At 43.2% G+C, this 16,541-nt stretch overlaps 1 protein-coding gene across 1 annotated transcript in view; it reads right to left on the bottom strand.

Annotated features, from left to right (window-relative positions):
* DYSF (dysferlin) overlaps window positions 1-16,541 on the bottom strand; it is a 591,346-nt gene that overhangs the window by 370,072 nt on the left and 204,733 nt on the right. The window contains exons 20-21 of the mRNA XM_030190967.1: window positions 11,389-11,566; window positions 6,146-6,270 (exon numbers count right to left, since the gene is read on the bottom strand). Coding sequence (XP_030046827.1) covers window positions 6,146-6,270; window positions 11,389-11,566 — 303 coding nt within the window. The remainder of the gene's footprint in view (window positions 1-6,145; window positions 6,271-11,388; window positions 11,567-16,541) is intronic.

The following is a 16,541-nucleotide window of genomic DNA, read 5'->3' on the forward strand; positions in this document are numbered from 1 at the left end:
TCACATAGGAGTCAGTGGTAAAGTGGCCACATGGTTCAACAGTTTCCTAAAGAACAGATCCTACTTTATAAAGATGTCTAACCAGCTATCAAGATCCTGGATCTCTGAGTGCAGAGTACCACAGGGCTCTCCAATATCACCAACACTGTTCAACATACTGATGTCTCCACTCAGAAATAAACTAGAGAAAATGGGTTTCAATCCATTCATCTATGTAGATGATATTACTATCTACATACCTTTCCTCATGAAAAAACTGGGCAGAAACCTTAAAATTAAAATTAAACAGAGACAAAACCAAATTCCTGGTACTGTCAAGTCCACAGAACCCAACAGCCTATCAAAATTTCACACTCAACCACTAAACATACAACAATGAAACACAGTTAAAAATACTGGGAATTATTCTCGACAAACACCTACCACTATAGTCAAATATCAGCAGTAACAACAAGATGCTTCAGAACACTATGGAACCTGAGAAGGATCAGAGATTATTTTTCAAGACAATCATACAGGTTAATACTAAATCGACGATACTATCAAAACTTGACTACTGCAATGTTGGCTGCAAGGAATGCGCACTGAAATCACTACAACCATCCAAAACACAACAGAAAGGCTAATCTTCAAGAAATCAAAATACTAAAGAGCCTCCCCATTACTCAAATCACTAAACTGGCTGCCAATCAAGGCAAGACTATTCAAAGCGAGCATCATCATCTGCAAGACATTATTCAGGCAGTCACCACAGTACATGTAGACCTGATAGAACTATCACCAAGAAACATGAACCCAGAAACTACCTACTTCTCCATCTACCAACCTGTAGAAATATAACCTACAAATCTATTTACATGGCTGGACTTATCTACTTGGGTTACAAATGTTGGGACCCAATACCAAGGTTCACGAGAAGCATCACAAACTATCATCAATTCAGAAAAGAACTAAAAACATACCTGTTTAAAAAATTCTACAACAAATTAACTTAGCAATCAATGTCCAGTCCAAATAATAATCACTACCATTATATACATAACTAAACCTTAATATAAACTGCATTTGTAAATCATCATGTTAAACTATAACAAAACTTGTAAATGTAAACAAATACTGTAACCACAAACCAGAACTGTAAAACCACTTTGAACCGAAACTTGTTTTTTGATAACAGTGGGATACAAGAATGCATAAATAAATAAATAAAATTAAAATAAATAAATAAATCTACCACTCTCTCCATGAAAAAATACTTCCTCGCTTTATTCCTGAGTCTGCCCCCTTTCAAACTCAATTCATGTCCTCTAGTTCTACCACCTTCCCGTTTCTGGAAAAGGTTTGTTTGTGGATTAATACCTTTCAAATATTTGAACATCTGTATCATATCACCCCTGTTTCTCCTTTCCTCCAGGGTATACTATACATGTTCAGGTCAGAAGTCTCTACTTGTACATCTTGCAATGCAAATCCCATACCATTTTTGTAGCTTTTCTGTACACCGCTTCAAGTCTTTTTACATCCTTAGCAATCTAATGCATTTTTTTGAGGGGGTAAGCAAACATGTGGACAATGGGGAGCCGGTTGATATTGTATATCTGGATTTTCAGAAGGCGTTTGACAAAGTGCCGCACGAAAGACTCCTGAAGAAATTGCAGAGTCATGGAATCGGAGGTAGGGTATTATTATGGATTAAGAACTGGTTGAAAGATAGGAAGCAGAGAGTAGGATTGCGTGGCCAGTATTCTCAGTGGAGGAGGGTAGTTAGTGGGGTCCCGCAGGGGTCTGTGCTGGGTCCGTTGCTTTTTAATGTATTTATAAATGACCTAGAGATGGGAATAACTAGTGAGGTAATTAAATTCGCCGATGACACAAAATTATTCAGGGTCGTCAAGTCGCAGGAGGAATGTGAACGATTACAGGAGGACCTTGCGAGACTGGGAGAATGGGCGTGCAAGTGGCAGATGAAGTTCAATGTTGACAAGTGCAAAGTGATGCATGTGGGTAAGAGGAACCCGAATTATAGCTACGTCTTGCAAGGTTCCGCGTTAGGAGTTACGGATCAAGAAAGGGATCTGGGTGTCGTCGTCGATGATACGCTGAAACCTTCTGCTCAGTGTGCTGCTGCGGCTAGGAAAGCGAATAGAATGTTGGGTGTTATTAGGAAGGGTATGGAGTCCAGGTGTGCGGATGTTATAATGCCGTTGTATCGCTCCATGGTGCGACCGCACCTGGAGTATTGTGTTCAGTACTGGTCTCCGTATCTCAAAAAAGATATAGTAGAATTGGAAAAGGTACAGCGAAGGGCGACGAAAATGATAGTGGGGATGGGACGACTTTCCTATGAAGAGAGGCTGAGAAGGCTAGGGCTTTTCAGCTTGGAGAAGAGACGGCTGAGGGGAGATATGATAGAAGTGTATAAAATAATGAATGGAATGGATCGGGTGGATGTGAAGCGACTGTTCACGCTATCCAAAAATACTAGGACTAGAGGGCATGAGTTGAAGCTACAGTGTGGTAAATTTAAAACGAATCGGAGAAAATTTTTCTTCACCCAACGTGTAATTAGACTCTGGAATTCGTTGCCAGAGAACGTGGTACGGGCGGTTAGCTTGACGGAGTTTAAAAAGGGGTTAGATAGATTCCTAAAGGACAAGTCCATAGACCGCTATTAAATGGACTTGGAAAAACTCCGCATTTTTAGGTATAACTTGTCTGGAATGTTTTTATGCTTGGGGAGCGTGCCAGGTGCCCTTGACCTGGATTGGCCACTGTCGGTGACAGGATGCTGGGCTAGATGGACCTTTGGTCTTTCCCAGTATGGCACTACTTATGTACTTATGTACTTATGTACTTAAGATACGACCTCCAAAACCGAACACAATACTCCAAGTGGGGCCTCACTAACAACTTGTAGAGGGGCATCAACACCTCCTTTCATCTGCTGGTTAGACTCCTCTCTATGCAGCCTAGCATCCTTATGGTCAAGGTCACCACCCTGTCGCATTATTTCTTCACCTCCAGATCCTCGGACACCATCAACCCAAGGTCCCTCTCATGAGTCAAGCTTATCAATCTTTCTCCTCCTATCTGTTATCTCTCTTATGGGTTTCTGCACCCCAAGTGCATCACTCTGTACTTATTGGCATAAAATATTAACTAATACCAAAATTTGGGACTAACCAAATTAAAACTAGAATTACTTCTTAATTCTAATTACTTCTAATTACTTTTATAAATCCCAATGACTAAAACTTTAGATTTATACACAAAATGCTCCTTATTACAAACAATCTATCAAAATATATTAAAACATTCATTCATCCCCAGTAACTCACACAGAGGATCACACAAAGTATATATCAAAAATTTTTACAAATGCTTAATTGCTCTGTGAACAGGCCAGTCCACAATTAATGATCCTTGAAAGCTACTGAATATTACTTAGCTTCCCCTGCAGTGATGACGAGCCATCCAGCCAAAATTCCGTTCATAGATCTCTTTCTTAATCCATGCAGTGAAGACACTTTAAACATTTCCAATCTTGTTCAATAATCATCCAGCCTTATCATACCAACACTGTCAAACAGCATTGCAGGAACAATTTGTGAGTTCAGTGTCCAATGACAGTGAGCAGCCTGATGTCTGTGCTTAAAATTAGCAATATCTATATATACATATCTATATATCTAGATCTATATATACAGTGCAATCCGCTTAAGTGCAAGGGTCTGGGACCAAAGAAATACATGCAGTTAACCAGAGCGTGCACTTAACCATTGTGACACAAAGAAGCTTGACATCTGATAAACATATGTACAGTACTGTTTATTATACGTACAGTATACAGTCTCCGTTAACTGACGTTAGGCTTACTTGAAGTAATCAGTCACAGTCCTCTGTACACTCTTGTGTCTGTGAGTTCCATAGACTACGTCTGCCAGATGGTAAAAACTGTCATAGCACTGACATCCAGTGGCCTCCAGATAGGCCCGCACGGTGTTGAGACTCTCCAGCGCTCTTGCAAAAGTGACAGGAGGTTGTTGAATTTCGTCAGCATGTGCCTCGCTGCTCATTTCATCATCTGTTTCATCATCAGCCGTTGCCTGCATGTAGGCGCATATCTTGACATTAGTGCTGTCGTCAGCTGTTTGTAGATCATAATCAACAGCTATGTAGTGATGAAACTCCTCTTCAGTAGCACAGGCTGGGATGTCAATAGCCTGTTCATCTGATGCATTTGCAACAGCTGCATCTGTTTCGTCCCTCTCCACATCCTTAACAAAGCTTGCTCTCTTGTAGCAGTTCACAATGGTTGCCTGTGTAACATGATTCCAGGCTTCTTTCTGCATATGTAGGGAATCCAACAGTGATAGATTATGAGCCAGTTCAACAGCACATTTATCCTTGCCAGTCTGGTCATCCATAATGCTCATCAGACGAGGTAGCACAAGAGCCCGATAATGTTGTTTGAAATTGGCTATTATGCCCTGATCCATAGGTTGGATCAGAGAGGTAGTGTTTGGTGGCAAGAAGACCACCTTGACGTTAGACAGCCTGACATCATCACTGTGTGCAGCACAATTATCACAAAGCAACAAAATCTGACGCTTTTGTGCCCACATTCTAGTGTCTAACTTCTTTAGCCACTGCTTCCAAATTTCCCCAGTCATCCATGAATTTGCGTTAGCATCATATGGCACAGGAAGTCGCTTAACATTCTTGAAGCAACGGGGCTGTTTGCTCTTTCCAATGACGAGGGGTTTCATCTTCTCACTCCCATCCATATTACAGCAAAGGAGGATCGTCAGTCGGTCCTTCGACGTTTTACCTCCAGTAGTTTCAGCTTGTTTCAATGCAAGTGTTCCATCGGGAATCGTTCGCCAGTAGAGACCGTTTTCGTCAGCATTGAAAATGTCACGAGGTGCAAACTCATTCAAGATGGTAGGAAGAACTGAAACAACCCAATTTTCAGCAACAAAGTTATCAGCATCTTGTTTTTCACCATGCTGTTTCTTGAATTTTATGTTGTTCCTCTCCTTCCATCTTTCCAACCATCCAACAGTGGCTTTGAATTCAGTTAGTCCAAGACTTTCAGCTAGCTGATTAGCTTTCTCCATAAGCAGTGGACCATTGACAGGAAACTGTCTGCTCCTGACTTGAGAAAACCACCGAAGAAGAGCATCTTCTACCTCCTCAGCTTTTCCCGCCCGTTTTCGTTTCCGGTGCGGATTTGTATTATTTTGCCAGTCTTCCAGAAGCTGGTCTTTCTGCTTCAAGATACGTGAAATTTGACTGGGATTGACATCATATTCTTTAGCAATAGATGCTTGACTTTGTTTTCTAATTTTTTAAGAACTTCTATTCGTTCAGCCAGTGTTAAAGTCTTACAGTTGCACGACGACGACGAGTCCAGTGTACACTCTAACAACATTCTTTCGCTTATTCTACCTGTGGCAGTTAAAGGGGCGGTAAATTTGAAATCTCGTTGGTTGTCACGCGCCAATCGGCTTCCATATTCCATGCGCGTGCTTAGGCGGAGTCTTTCCTAAGAAGGAGCAGTCTTAAACTATGCATATAAACGAATCTTGCACTTATCAGTGGTGCCCTAAACTGAAGTTTGTCCCCATAGAAATTGATGGCGCCAAAAACGGGACCGAAGTACGACATGCAGTTAAACAGAGCATGTGCTTATCCGACATATATATATATATATATATATATATATATATATATATATATATATATATTCCTCCAGATCGCCTGATTGTATCTGGAAGAGGTCCGGTGCTGGAACCTTTGTCATTAAATAAAGATGGTTATTGGAAACCATTTGTGGCCAAAGCAAAATGTTATGTTTGGGATTCAATGCATTCAAGTCAGAAACTCTGCAAGTGGAAAGACAGGTTTCCAATTTTTTTTTTAATAGGATAGGATTAGAAGGAGTTAAAGTCAGCAGTTTATCAAGTAGATGATATTGAGAATGACACAGGTAAAATCAGAATAGAATCAAACCAAGTCTGACAATACACAGTCTGACAATAAGAAACAGTATGAATGTTTTAAAATTACATTTGTAATAAAAGTAAAAATCCTTTAAAGTATTTTAATCAGTCATCTACTCTTAAAATTCAATTGTACATACCAGCTGGTCAACAGTATGGTGAAGCATATTTTGTGCATCTGTTCTGTGACTAATGTCTTCCCAGTATGAGGACAGTACAACCACTGGTTTAACATTGCCCCAGGGCAAGTAGTAATATTGGCAGCCTGTAAAACAGAACACAGTTCAAACCAAGCTATGTCACTATACCTAAATTCACCTGTACTTTCTCATAGAATGTAACCTCTGATGTAGCTGTCTAAGATGCTTTGGAGTCAATTCATTAGAAGACAATTAATTTGATTTAAAAAAAAAAGTTAAGCACAGAATCATTATCACCATATGTCTTGAAGATTTATTGTGGCCCTTTTTCAAGCCTAAACCTAGTTTTAGGCAAGAACATTTTAGCTGTTATTTGTACAATTTATGTAAAGCTGCACTTTTCTTTAAGTCAGGCATTCATGTGGCATTCACTAAAATGTAATATAGTTGCATGTGATAAACTACCACTGCGTTAGGCCAAAAATTTTAGGCCACTCTTAAAAGTGTTTAAAAAAAACCCCAGGGGCCTCACAGTATTTATTCAATAAGAGAAGAAGAGATTATGCAGTCTTACCAGATTTATGCTTCTTTACTGTTTCAAGAATTATTTTTGTGTGAATGTACACTAAGGGCTAGACTCAGTAGGTGGTGCTCAAAAATAAGGGCTGAAAAAAATCAGCATTCATTGCTATTCTACTGCATTGAGTGTCAATTTCAGCACACAAATTTAGGCGCCAGGAGTTACACCTGCTGAAACCAGGTATAATTCCAAGCATCAAATTTAAGTGCACATCCCCATTATTCTATAATGCCGCATGCAAATTTTAGGAATGGCCCTGATCTGCCCATGGACCTCTCATGGCCATGCACCCTTTTGGGTTGTGCACTATGGGATTTGGATGCACATTGTTATAGAATAGCACATAGCAAAATGTGCACCCAAATTCAAATTCATGATTAGCGTCAATTAGCACCCAATTATTGGCATGTTAGTCAATTTAGTTAGGTGCTCATCCAGGATCGCACCCAATTTTGGGCACCATATATAAAATCTGATGGTAAGTGTTCAAGTCATCATTTGAAGTCATGAAGTTGACCATGGTAAACAGATATTTGGAAATGCTAGCAAATGAAAAATAATCATGTTCAGAGATGGAGAGAGGGGATGCACAGGAGGACAAACAACAATGAACTGAGTAATAACAAGTATGGGAAGGGCCATTTTCAAAAGCCAAGTATGAGGATAAAAGACTATTTATGAAGGATGGGCTGTCATTAGAAATTTATAGGAATTGTCATTGGCCACCCAAAAGTTCATCCCATATCTTCAGATAATAGTGCGCACTACCCCCGAATTCTATAAAAGTCACAAAAAATTGCGTGTGAAAATTTGGGCATGTGCCCAATTTGTACACGCAATTTAACTGAATAATGAACCAATTAAATTGAATGCTAGCAATTATTAGTGCTAATTGGCATTAATTAAAATTTATGCATGTAAATTTTACTTGTGGATCGTCATAGGCAGATCAGGACATTCCCACAATTTATGTGCATTGTTATAGAATAAAGGGGATCTGTGCCTAATTTCGATGCAGGGAGTTACACCACAGTTTCATTGGTGTAAATGGTTATGCCTAAAAGTAGTCGTGGTTCCCGGCGCTAAGTGCTATTCTATAAACGGCACCTAACTTTGAGCACTATTTATAGAATAGCACTAAGCAGTAGGTTTTTTTTGGCGCTGATTTTTTTGGCTCTATTTATTGAATTTAGCCCTATGTCATATGAGTGTGAACTCATCAAATAATATGCACTAGGAGAACTTTGGGGGCATGGCTCTTTGCTTTATTCCCATCCCCACCCCCACTGTTTGCTTAATTGGCAATTTAGCACTCGTCAGGCAGTGGCGTAGCCAGACCTCGGTGGGAGGGGGGGCCAGAGCCCAAAGTGGGGGGGGCACATTTTAGCCCACCTCCCCCAGCCACTGCCCCCCTCCCCCGCCGCTTCCGACTGCCGCCACTGCTTCCAACCCCCCTCCCCGCTGCCGCCACAAGGTACCTTTGATGGTGGGGGTCCCCAAATCCCACCAGCTGAAGCATTTATCTGTCCCATGCTGATCTCGCACTTGCTTCCTCTCCTGTTTTCAACGCGCCATGCACTGCACGCTCGTTTTAATGAAACTGAGCAAGCGCGAGCATGCTCACTTTCATTAAAACGAAAGCATACAAGGCGCGACTGCAAACAAGAGAGGAGGCAAGTGCGAGACCAGCACGGGACAGAAAAACGCTTCAGCTGGCGGGGATTGGGGTCAGGGACCCCTGCCAGCCAAACCGGGGGCCCAAGAGCCAATTTGGGGGGGGCAAGGCCCCCATGGCCCCCATAGCTATGCCACTGTCATCAGGTCATTGCTCTTTCTGAATGCAGATTAGTTTATCTTAGAGACAATTTCTCCAAGTTTTGCATATACCATGACAGGATTGAACCTCACTCCTAAACCAGGGTATAAGAAATATGATCTCAGTCTCTCAAATTTACTGCTAATGCGCTATAGTACTTGAATTGTACCAAAGATACCAAAGAGAGCTTCTTTCTGGAATTCATAAGATGTAATATGTATAAAAATGTATCCAGGTGTACTTTGTAGCTATGTGTTTATTCAAGCTAATTATGGATCTTTTCTGTAACATTGTGGGATGGGAAAAAACATTGGTTGAATCCTGTACTTTGTGTGGGGGGGGGTTCTTTGTAAGTACAGGCATAGGCGCCAACGTTTCAAAATGATTGGGGGTGCCAAATAAAATACAAACTGTACCTCTCCCTATACACAATGAAGGAACTTGCTGACACCCACAGAGTTGGCTCCTATGAGTGCAGGAGTTTGGCCATGCAAACATGCTGATGCTGAAAGTCCTGTTTCACAGTGCATGCATGCATACTTCTGATTTGTAAAGTGAATATGCCAATAAGATGTGTATCCTTTGTATTTTATTTTATTTTAGGTAAACTTACAAGGAACACTATATAATAGAAGGCAGCTCTCCCAGCAATTTTTCTTGGAAATTCTGGGTAAAGGCATAGGAGACTGGAAGGAGAGAGAACTATTTCTTTTAGAATTCAAGGCATCAGGCTTGGCAGAGTAGTTCAAATTAGTTGTGCAACTGCCCCTGCCTGAAGCACACATCATTATCCAGACTGCCCGCAGTGCTGTGTGTGCGTCTCAGTAGCACAGTGCTGGCACTACTTACTCAAGTGAGACACATAACCAGAGAAAAGCAGCAGGCTTGGCAGAAAGCAGTATAATTTTGTAGTTTTATGCTTCAGACACAGCAGTGCTGTGTTTCATGTGTGTGTGTGTGTGTATGTGTGTGTGTGTGTGTATTGGCAGAGCACTAATAGTTGTGCACTTGTGTCATAGTAACATAGTAACATAGTAGATGACAGCAGAAAAAGACCTGCACGGTCCATCTAGTCTGCCCACGATAAACTCATGTGTATACCTTACCTTGATTCGTACCTGTCTTTTTCAGGGCACAGACCATATAAGTCTGTGCAGCAGTATTTCCCGCCTCCCAACCACCAGTCCCGCCTCCCATCACCGGCTCCGGCACAGACCCCGTATAAGTCTGCCCTCCCCCATCCTAGCCTCTCAACCACCAACCCCTCTTCCCCCCGCCACCCAATTTCAGCTAAGCTTCTGTGGATCCATTCCTTCTGCACAGGATTCCTTTATGCCTGTCCCACGCATGCTTGAATTCCGTTACCGTTTTCATCTCCACCACCTCCCGCGGGAGGGCATTCCAAGCGTTCACCACCCTCTCCGTGAAGAAATACTTCCTGACATCTTTCCTGAGTCTGCCCCCCTTCAATCTCATTTCATGTCCTCTCGTTCTACCGCCTTCCCCTCTCCGGAAAAGATTCGTTTGCGGATTAATACCTTTCAAATATTTGAACGTCTGTATCATATCACCCCTGTTCCTCCTTTCCTCCAGAGTATTTCCTCCTTTCCTCCAGAGTGTCCTGCTCAGACATGCTGAAACTTAGACATGTACGTCTACATTTTGGAAATCTAGATGTCTATGTTCTAATTCAGTACAAGGGAGGGAGAAACAGGGGGATTAAGGGGATTAATCCCTCCTGTACAGTGCTGCTCAAAATGAGCACTTTTATGATACCTGGACTGCACCAACCATACCCAAACCATAACCCCTTGCCATTTGCACATATTTGCTTTCTAAAATCATGTTATCTACACTTTTTCAACATGCACTTGTAAATGCCAGTATTTTTACCTGTACATCACAAATTTGTAAAATCTAAAATTACCAACTGCAAAAATATGTCTTGCAATGACACTAGCCAGGGCAGTAGAACCTGACCAAACCCAGAATTTTTGGTTTCTGCTAAAACCAAATCTGTAACTGAAATTGGCCACTCAGTTTTGGCAGAAACCAAAACCATAAACAAAAATGCCGCCCCCATGCCCAACCACAAAACCCACCCACCTCCACCATGGGCGGTGGCAGCACTCACCCTGTGATTACACCCTGTCCCTTCCCTCCAAAAAGAAGTTACTCCCTGCCCCTTATGATTACCTCTGGCCCCTCTACCTCCTGCCAGACACTAGTAGGCCCTCCCCACACCTACCTTAGGATGCCCTGGTGGTCTAGTGGTCTCTTCAGGGGCAGGAACGAACCCCAGTTGTTCCTGCCCTATGCGCTTCTCCAATGAAAATGGCTGCCAAGACTGCGGCGGGAATTCCTGGCAGCCGTTTAGTGGTTGGAGCCAACATAGGCAGGGGTGAGGCTGCTGCGGGAAGTCTCAGCAGCCATTTTCATTGTAGCAGCACACAGGGAAGAAACGAGTGAGATTCGTTCCTGTCCCCGAAGAGACTACTAGACCAGCAGAACTTTCAAAGGTTGTGGGAAGGGGAGTTATCGCAGTGGGGGGGCAAGGGGACCAGTTTCAGTTTCACTCGAAAATGCACAGGCGTTTTCAGCCGAAACCCATTTTGAGTCAGTTTCGGTGCCAAATCCAAAAACGAAATTCAGTCAGCCTCTATAGAACAGTTGCATCAGGAAGGGTTCAGCGCTGCTAGTTTATTTGTAGAGAGAATATCCTCAGTTTATCCAAAGGCAAAGGTTTAGTACAGGAAAAGCAAGGTTAGGCCTCACAAGTATGCAGCAGGCTCTTAAATAAGATAATAGAGAGTGGCACACCCACTGCCATACAACTGCAGCACTCACCATCAAATACAGCCCTGCTGTATTGAGTTGTAGATGCCAATGGGAGACAGGTGGTGTCAAATTTGTTACCATAGTTCCCGATACTAACTTCAAATTGAATGGCGTCATCAATATCCTGAAGCATGGTGGCAGAGTAGAATGCAGCGAACAAGCAATACTTCCTCCTTCGAAGATACTTCTGTAACAGACATTGTGATGTATAATGAGCTCAGTCAAAGCCATTTACACCTTTCTGCTTAATTTCTTCTGCATCCTTGGTCTCTCATCTCTTTGAGGAGCTTCAGAAGCTGATATTCGATGCGTTTGTGGTCCTGACTTTGAAAGTTACTAAACTGGCCTCTTTGAAATTTTACTAGAGCTGAGTGCCTAAACTTTATACTCAAAATTTCACTGAACTCCTAAATTTAAAGACATAAAAAGTGAGTGGCAGCATGCCCACTTAAACAATGCTGAGCTGGCTGACCACCAACATTCAGTGCAAATGATTTAGCCATTAGCAGCACCTGGACCCACTTAGCAATTTGAGTGTTTCCCAGGCTTTTTCCTTCCCATTGTTCAATGCAGGGGCAGACTGACCACTGGAACAATAGAGCAGCGTCCCAGGACCCACAGAGTAGGGGGCCCACTCTCCCAGGGGCGTAGCTATGGGTGGGCAGTGACGTAAGAGACGGGCGGAACCTGCAGAGCCAGCAGCCAATGGTTCGAGGCTGCCTGCAGTGCCGCATTTTTTTTAAAACATTTTTTCTCGTCAAGTCGTCGTTTGCGTTGGCACTCAGCTCAGTCAGCTGAGCGCTTCTTTTTGTAGCGCCGGCCCTGCTGCTCATCAGGAAAAGCAGCAGTGGCCGGCAATGGGAGCTGGGGCTGGTGGGCCTGAATTGGGAGAGGGAAAATGAATGGCAGGATGGGGAGAAAGAGGGAAAACAGATGGGAGGATGGCAGAGAAAGAGGGAAAACGGAAGGATGGGGAGAGAAAGAGGGAAAACAGATGGGAGGATGGCAGAGAAAGAGGGAAAATGGAGGATGGGGAGGGAAAGAGGGAAAACAGATGGGAGGATGGCAGAGAAAGAGGGAAAATGGAGGATGGGGAGAGAAAGAGGGAAAACAGATGGGAGGATGGCAGAGAAAGAGGGAAAATGGAAGGATGGGGAGAGAAAGAGGGAAAACAGATGGGAGGATGGCAGAGAAAGAGGGAAAACGGAAGGATGGGGCGAGAAAGAGGGAAAACAGATGGGAGGATGGCAGAGAAAGAGGGAAAACAGATGGGAGGATGGCAGAGAAAGAGGGAAAACGGAAGAATGGGGAGAGAAAGAGGGAAAACAGATGGGAGGATGGCAGAGAAAGAGGGAAAACGGAAGGATGGGGAGAGAAAGAGGGAACACAGATGGGAGGATGGCAGAGAAAGCAGGAAAATGGAAGGATGGGGAGAGAAAGAGGGAAAACAGATGGAAGGATGGCAGAGAAAGAGGGAAAACAGATGGAAGGATGGCAGAGAAAGAGGGGAGATGGATGAAAGGATGCAGAGAAAAAGGGGAGAGACTGGGATGTGGAGAGAGAAGGGACCCTGAACAGAAAAGGGTAGAGAGATAGACACTGGTTAGAAGAAGGGAGAGAGACAATAGATGGAAGGATCAGGAGAGAGGGTAGATGGGTAGAAGGATGGGGAGAGAAAGAGGGAAGACGCTGGATGGAAGGGTAGGGAGAAAGAGGTGACACGATGGAAGGATGCAGAAAGAAAGAGGGGAGACTATTGGAAGGATGGGGAGAGAGAGGGGAGACACTGGAAGGATGGGGAGAGAAAGAGGAGAGCTACTGCATGGAAAGGGGGAGTAGTGAAAGATTGGAGAATAAGAGGAAGGGGCATGGGGAGAACAAGGGTGAGAAAAAGATGAAAAGCCATAAGTAGATGAAGGAAATTAAAGAATGGATAGTAAGAATGAATTAAATCTGGACACAGAGAGAGGCAGAAAAATATTGAAGAAAGCAAACAAAAAGGAGAGAAAAATGACAAATGGCCAGGAAACCCTGGCAGAAGAGTTAAGCGAAAACGAAGGAAAGCAGAATCTAGAGACTGGGAGCAACACAATGAGAAAAAGTAAATGGCCATACAACAAAGGTAAAGAAAATAATTTTATTTTTAATTTAGGATAAAGTAATATGGTGTTAATAAAGTTTCAGAGACCAATACTTCCTTCCTTAGGTCAGGAGAGGATACCTTAACAGCATTATACTGACCTGAGGCAGGAGGTTTTGGCCTCTGAAAGCTCACTGAAAAGGATTAGGCTATTAAATAAATTGTCTGAAATCGGATGCACTGAAAAGCAGCACTTTACCCTGTGTGACAAATGCATCTGAGTGTGAATAAATTTTGCTGGGGGGGGGGGGGGGGTAGAGAGAAAATTTTGTGCCCACCCAAAATTGGTAGTCTAGCTATGCCACTGCACTCTCCTCTAGCTTCCATCTAATTTAATCACTTTTGATAGGTGGTAAGAGGCCTATGACCCTTATTGCCCAAGGGCCCAGAACACAGTCAGTACTCCCCTGGTTCAATGATATTGTTTGTGCTCTCTGAAATTCCACACATGTTTTTAGAGTGAATTTTGTTTGTGCTTTCAGCAATATTCAGTGGCATTTAACCAAGCAGTGCAGCTGAATATTGTCTCTGACCATCCAGGTGGAACTCGGGCAGTGCTGTAGCAGTTTGAGGGTGGACTGAGAAAAAAAACTGCAGTTATGCATGCACAGGCCATATTCAGTGCTGGTGCCCATATAGCTAAGTAGCCAGATAGGACCGCACACAAGGCTGTGGCCACTTAGCTATGCGAGTGCTGACACTAAATATCAGCAGGCACCCACATGTCCTGGGTCGCAGCCTCAATATCCTTTTATTCTCCCCCTCATGATAACTGCCCTCCAAGAGCATTCCTCTCAATAACCCCACTCTTCCTGATGCCCCCCCCCCCCAGAAGATCAGGAACCCCTAAGAGTAGCCCCCACCTGAGATCAGCCCATTTGCCAAAGCATCCCCAAGAGCTTACTCCCCCTCCTGGATCCTCCATGAGTCCCACCTCCTGAACAGCCCCTACCCACCCACCTACAGGTCCTCTGGGACCAGGTCCCTGATCACCTAGGGCAGGTAGGCCAGACAAGTGAGAACCCCAGTCATTCATGCTCATGCTGGCTCCAGATACAAAATGGTAGCCGCAACCTCTAATGATAGTCTCATGGTACTACCAGGAAGACCAACAGGTGGGTGGGTGATGAAGGGTCTTTAGTCAGGGGTCAATCCAGGAAGGGGCTGTTCTTGGGGGGTGGTTCAGGAGTGGAATGACCTTGGAGGACTACTTTTGGAGGGTTCAGGAGAGATCTTGTGGGGGGTATGGGAGTGGGGAATTCTCTGGGGTGGGTTCAAGAGGAGCACTGAATTAAAAAAAACCCGATATTCAGCCCACCACCTGGTTAGCTAACTCAGTATTGGGCTGCATATCACACCACAGCTTGGCCAGAGCCCAGATATTCTGTGACTGTACCTGAATATGTGCCAGCCTGAATATCAGGGCCTAATTCAGCCCACAGCTGTAAGCATATATAAAAAAAAAAAAACACTGACCACTGCTGACTGAATATTGATCAGGCAATTCTTATGCTAGCATATTTATAAATTAGTATGGTTGGCCTTATGGTTCCTGACAATGCTCATTGTTCCCATCCTGTGGAATTGGCTATTGGACAGAAAACAGAGGATAGGGTTTAGTGACCATTTTCCTCAATGGAGGAGGGTGAATAGTGGAGTGCCACAGGGATCTGTACTGGGACCAGTGCTGTTTAACATTTTTATAAATGATCTGGAAATTGGAACAAAGAGTGAGGTGATTAAATTTGCAGATGACACAAAACTGTTTAAAGTTGTCAAAACACACGGGGACTGTGAAAAATTGCAGGAAGACCTTAGGAAACTAAAAAAGTGGACATCAAAATGGCTAATGAAATTTAATGCGGAAAAATGCAAAGTGATATACATTGGGAAGAATAATCTGAATCATAGTTATCTTTTCTAGGGTCCACCTTAGGAGTCAGCACTCAAGAAATAGATCTAGGTGTCATTGTAGACAATACGCTGAAATCAAACAGGATGCTAGGAGTTATTGGGAAAGGGATACAAAATATGACCAAGAATATTATAATGCCTCTGTATCATTCCATGGTGCAACCTCACCTTGAATATTGCATTCAGTTCTGGTCGCCATATTTTAAAAAAGATATAGTGGAATTAGAAAAGGCTCAAAGAAGAGTGAACAAAATAATAAAGGAGACAGAATTCCTCCCATATGAGGAAAGGCTAAAGAGGTTAGGGCTCTTCAGCTTGGAAAAGAGATGGCTATGGGGGGGGGGGGGGTATGATTGAGGTCTATAAAATCCTGAGTTGTGTAGAACAGGTAAAAGTGAATCAATTTTTCATTCTTTCAAAAAGTACAAAGACCAGGGGACACTCAATGAAATTACATGGAAATACTTTTAAAACAAATAGGAGAAAATATTTTTTCACTCAAAGAACAGTTAAGCTCTGGAACCCACTGCCAGAGGATGTGGTAATAGTGGTTAGGGTATCTGGGTTTCAAAAAGCTTTGGACAAGCTCCTGGAGGAAAAGTCCATAATCTATTATTGAGATAGACATGGGGGAAGCCAAAATTTTTTTGTCTGCCATATATGGGCCACTTTAGCCTCAGTTTCTCATGGTTTCTCCTTGTCATGTGATTTACAAGTAGTGCATACCAATATTTGCTTTTTACTGATCCTGCACTCCGTATACAGGCCGCAGTAGGGAGAAACAAAACTTACGCTGATGACAGCAAATCTGAGTGCTTACAGGCCAGGCCTGCTGACCAAGCATAGGGAGGAATATACAAAGGCTATGGAGGAATGGTCACATCTGTGAGAGAGTCTAATTGCACAATAGTAACAAATAGTGGTTGAATTTAGGACTTAAAGAGAGCCCTGGTGCAAGGTCCTCAGCTAAGAACTGCAATTGAAAAGGATATGAAACAAGAGATGGGGAGGGGAGGGGAGGGGAGGGGAGGGAGAATCCCTGGGTAGATGCAGATCCCAGCCCTGATTCCAACTGAGCAGGAAAGACCAAAGGAGCATGAAAAAACAG

Source organism: Microcaecilia unicolor, chromosome 2 (assembly GCF_901765095.1).
Source record: "Microcaecilia unicolor chromosome 2, aMicUni1.1, whole genome shotgun sequence".
Lineage (NCBI taxonomy): Eukaryota > Metazoa > Chordata > Amphibia > Gymnophiona > Siphonopidae > Microcaecilia > Microcaecilia unicolor.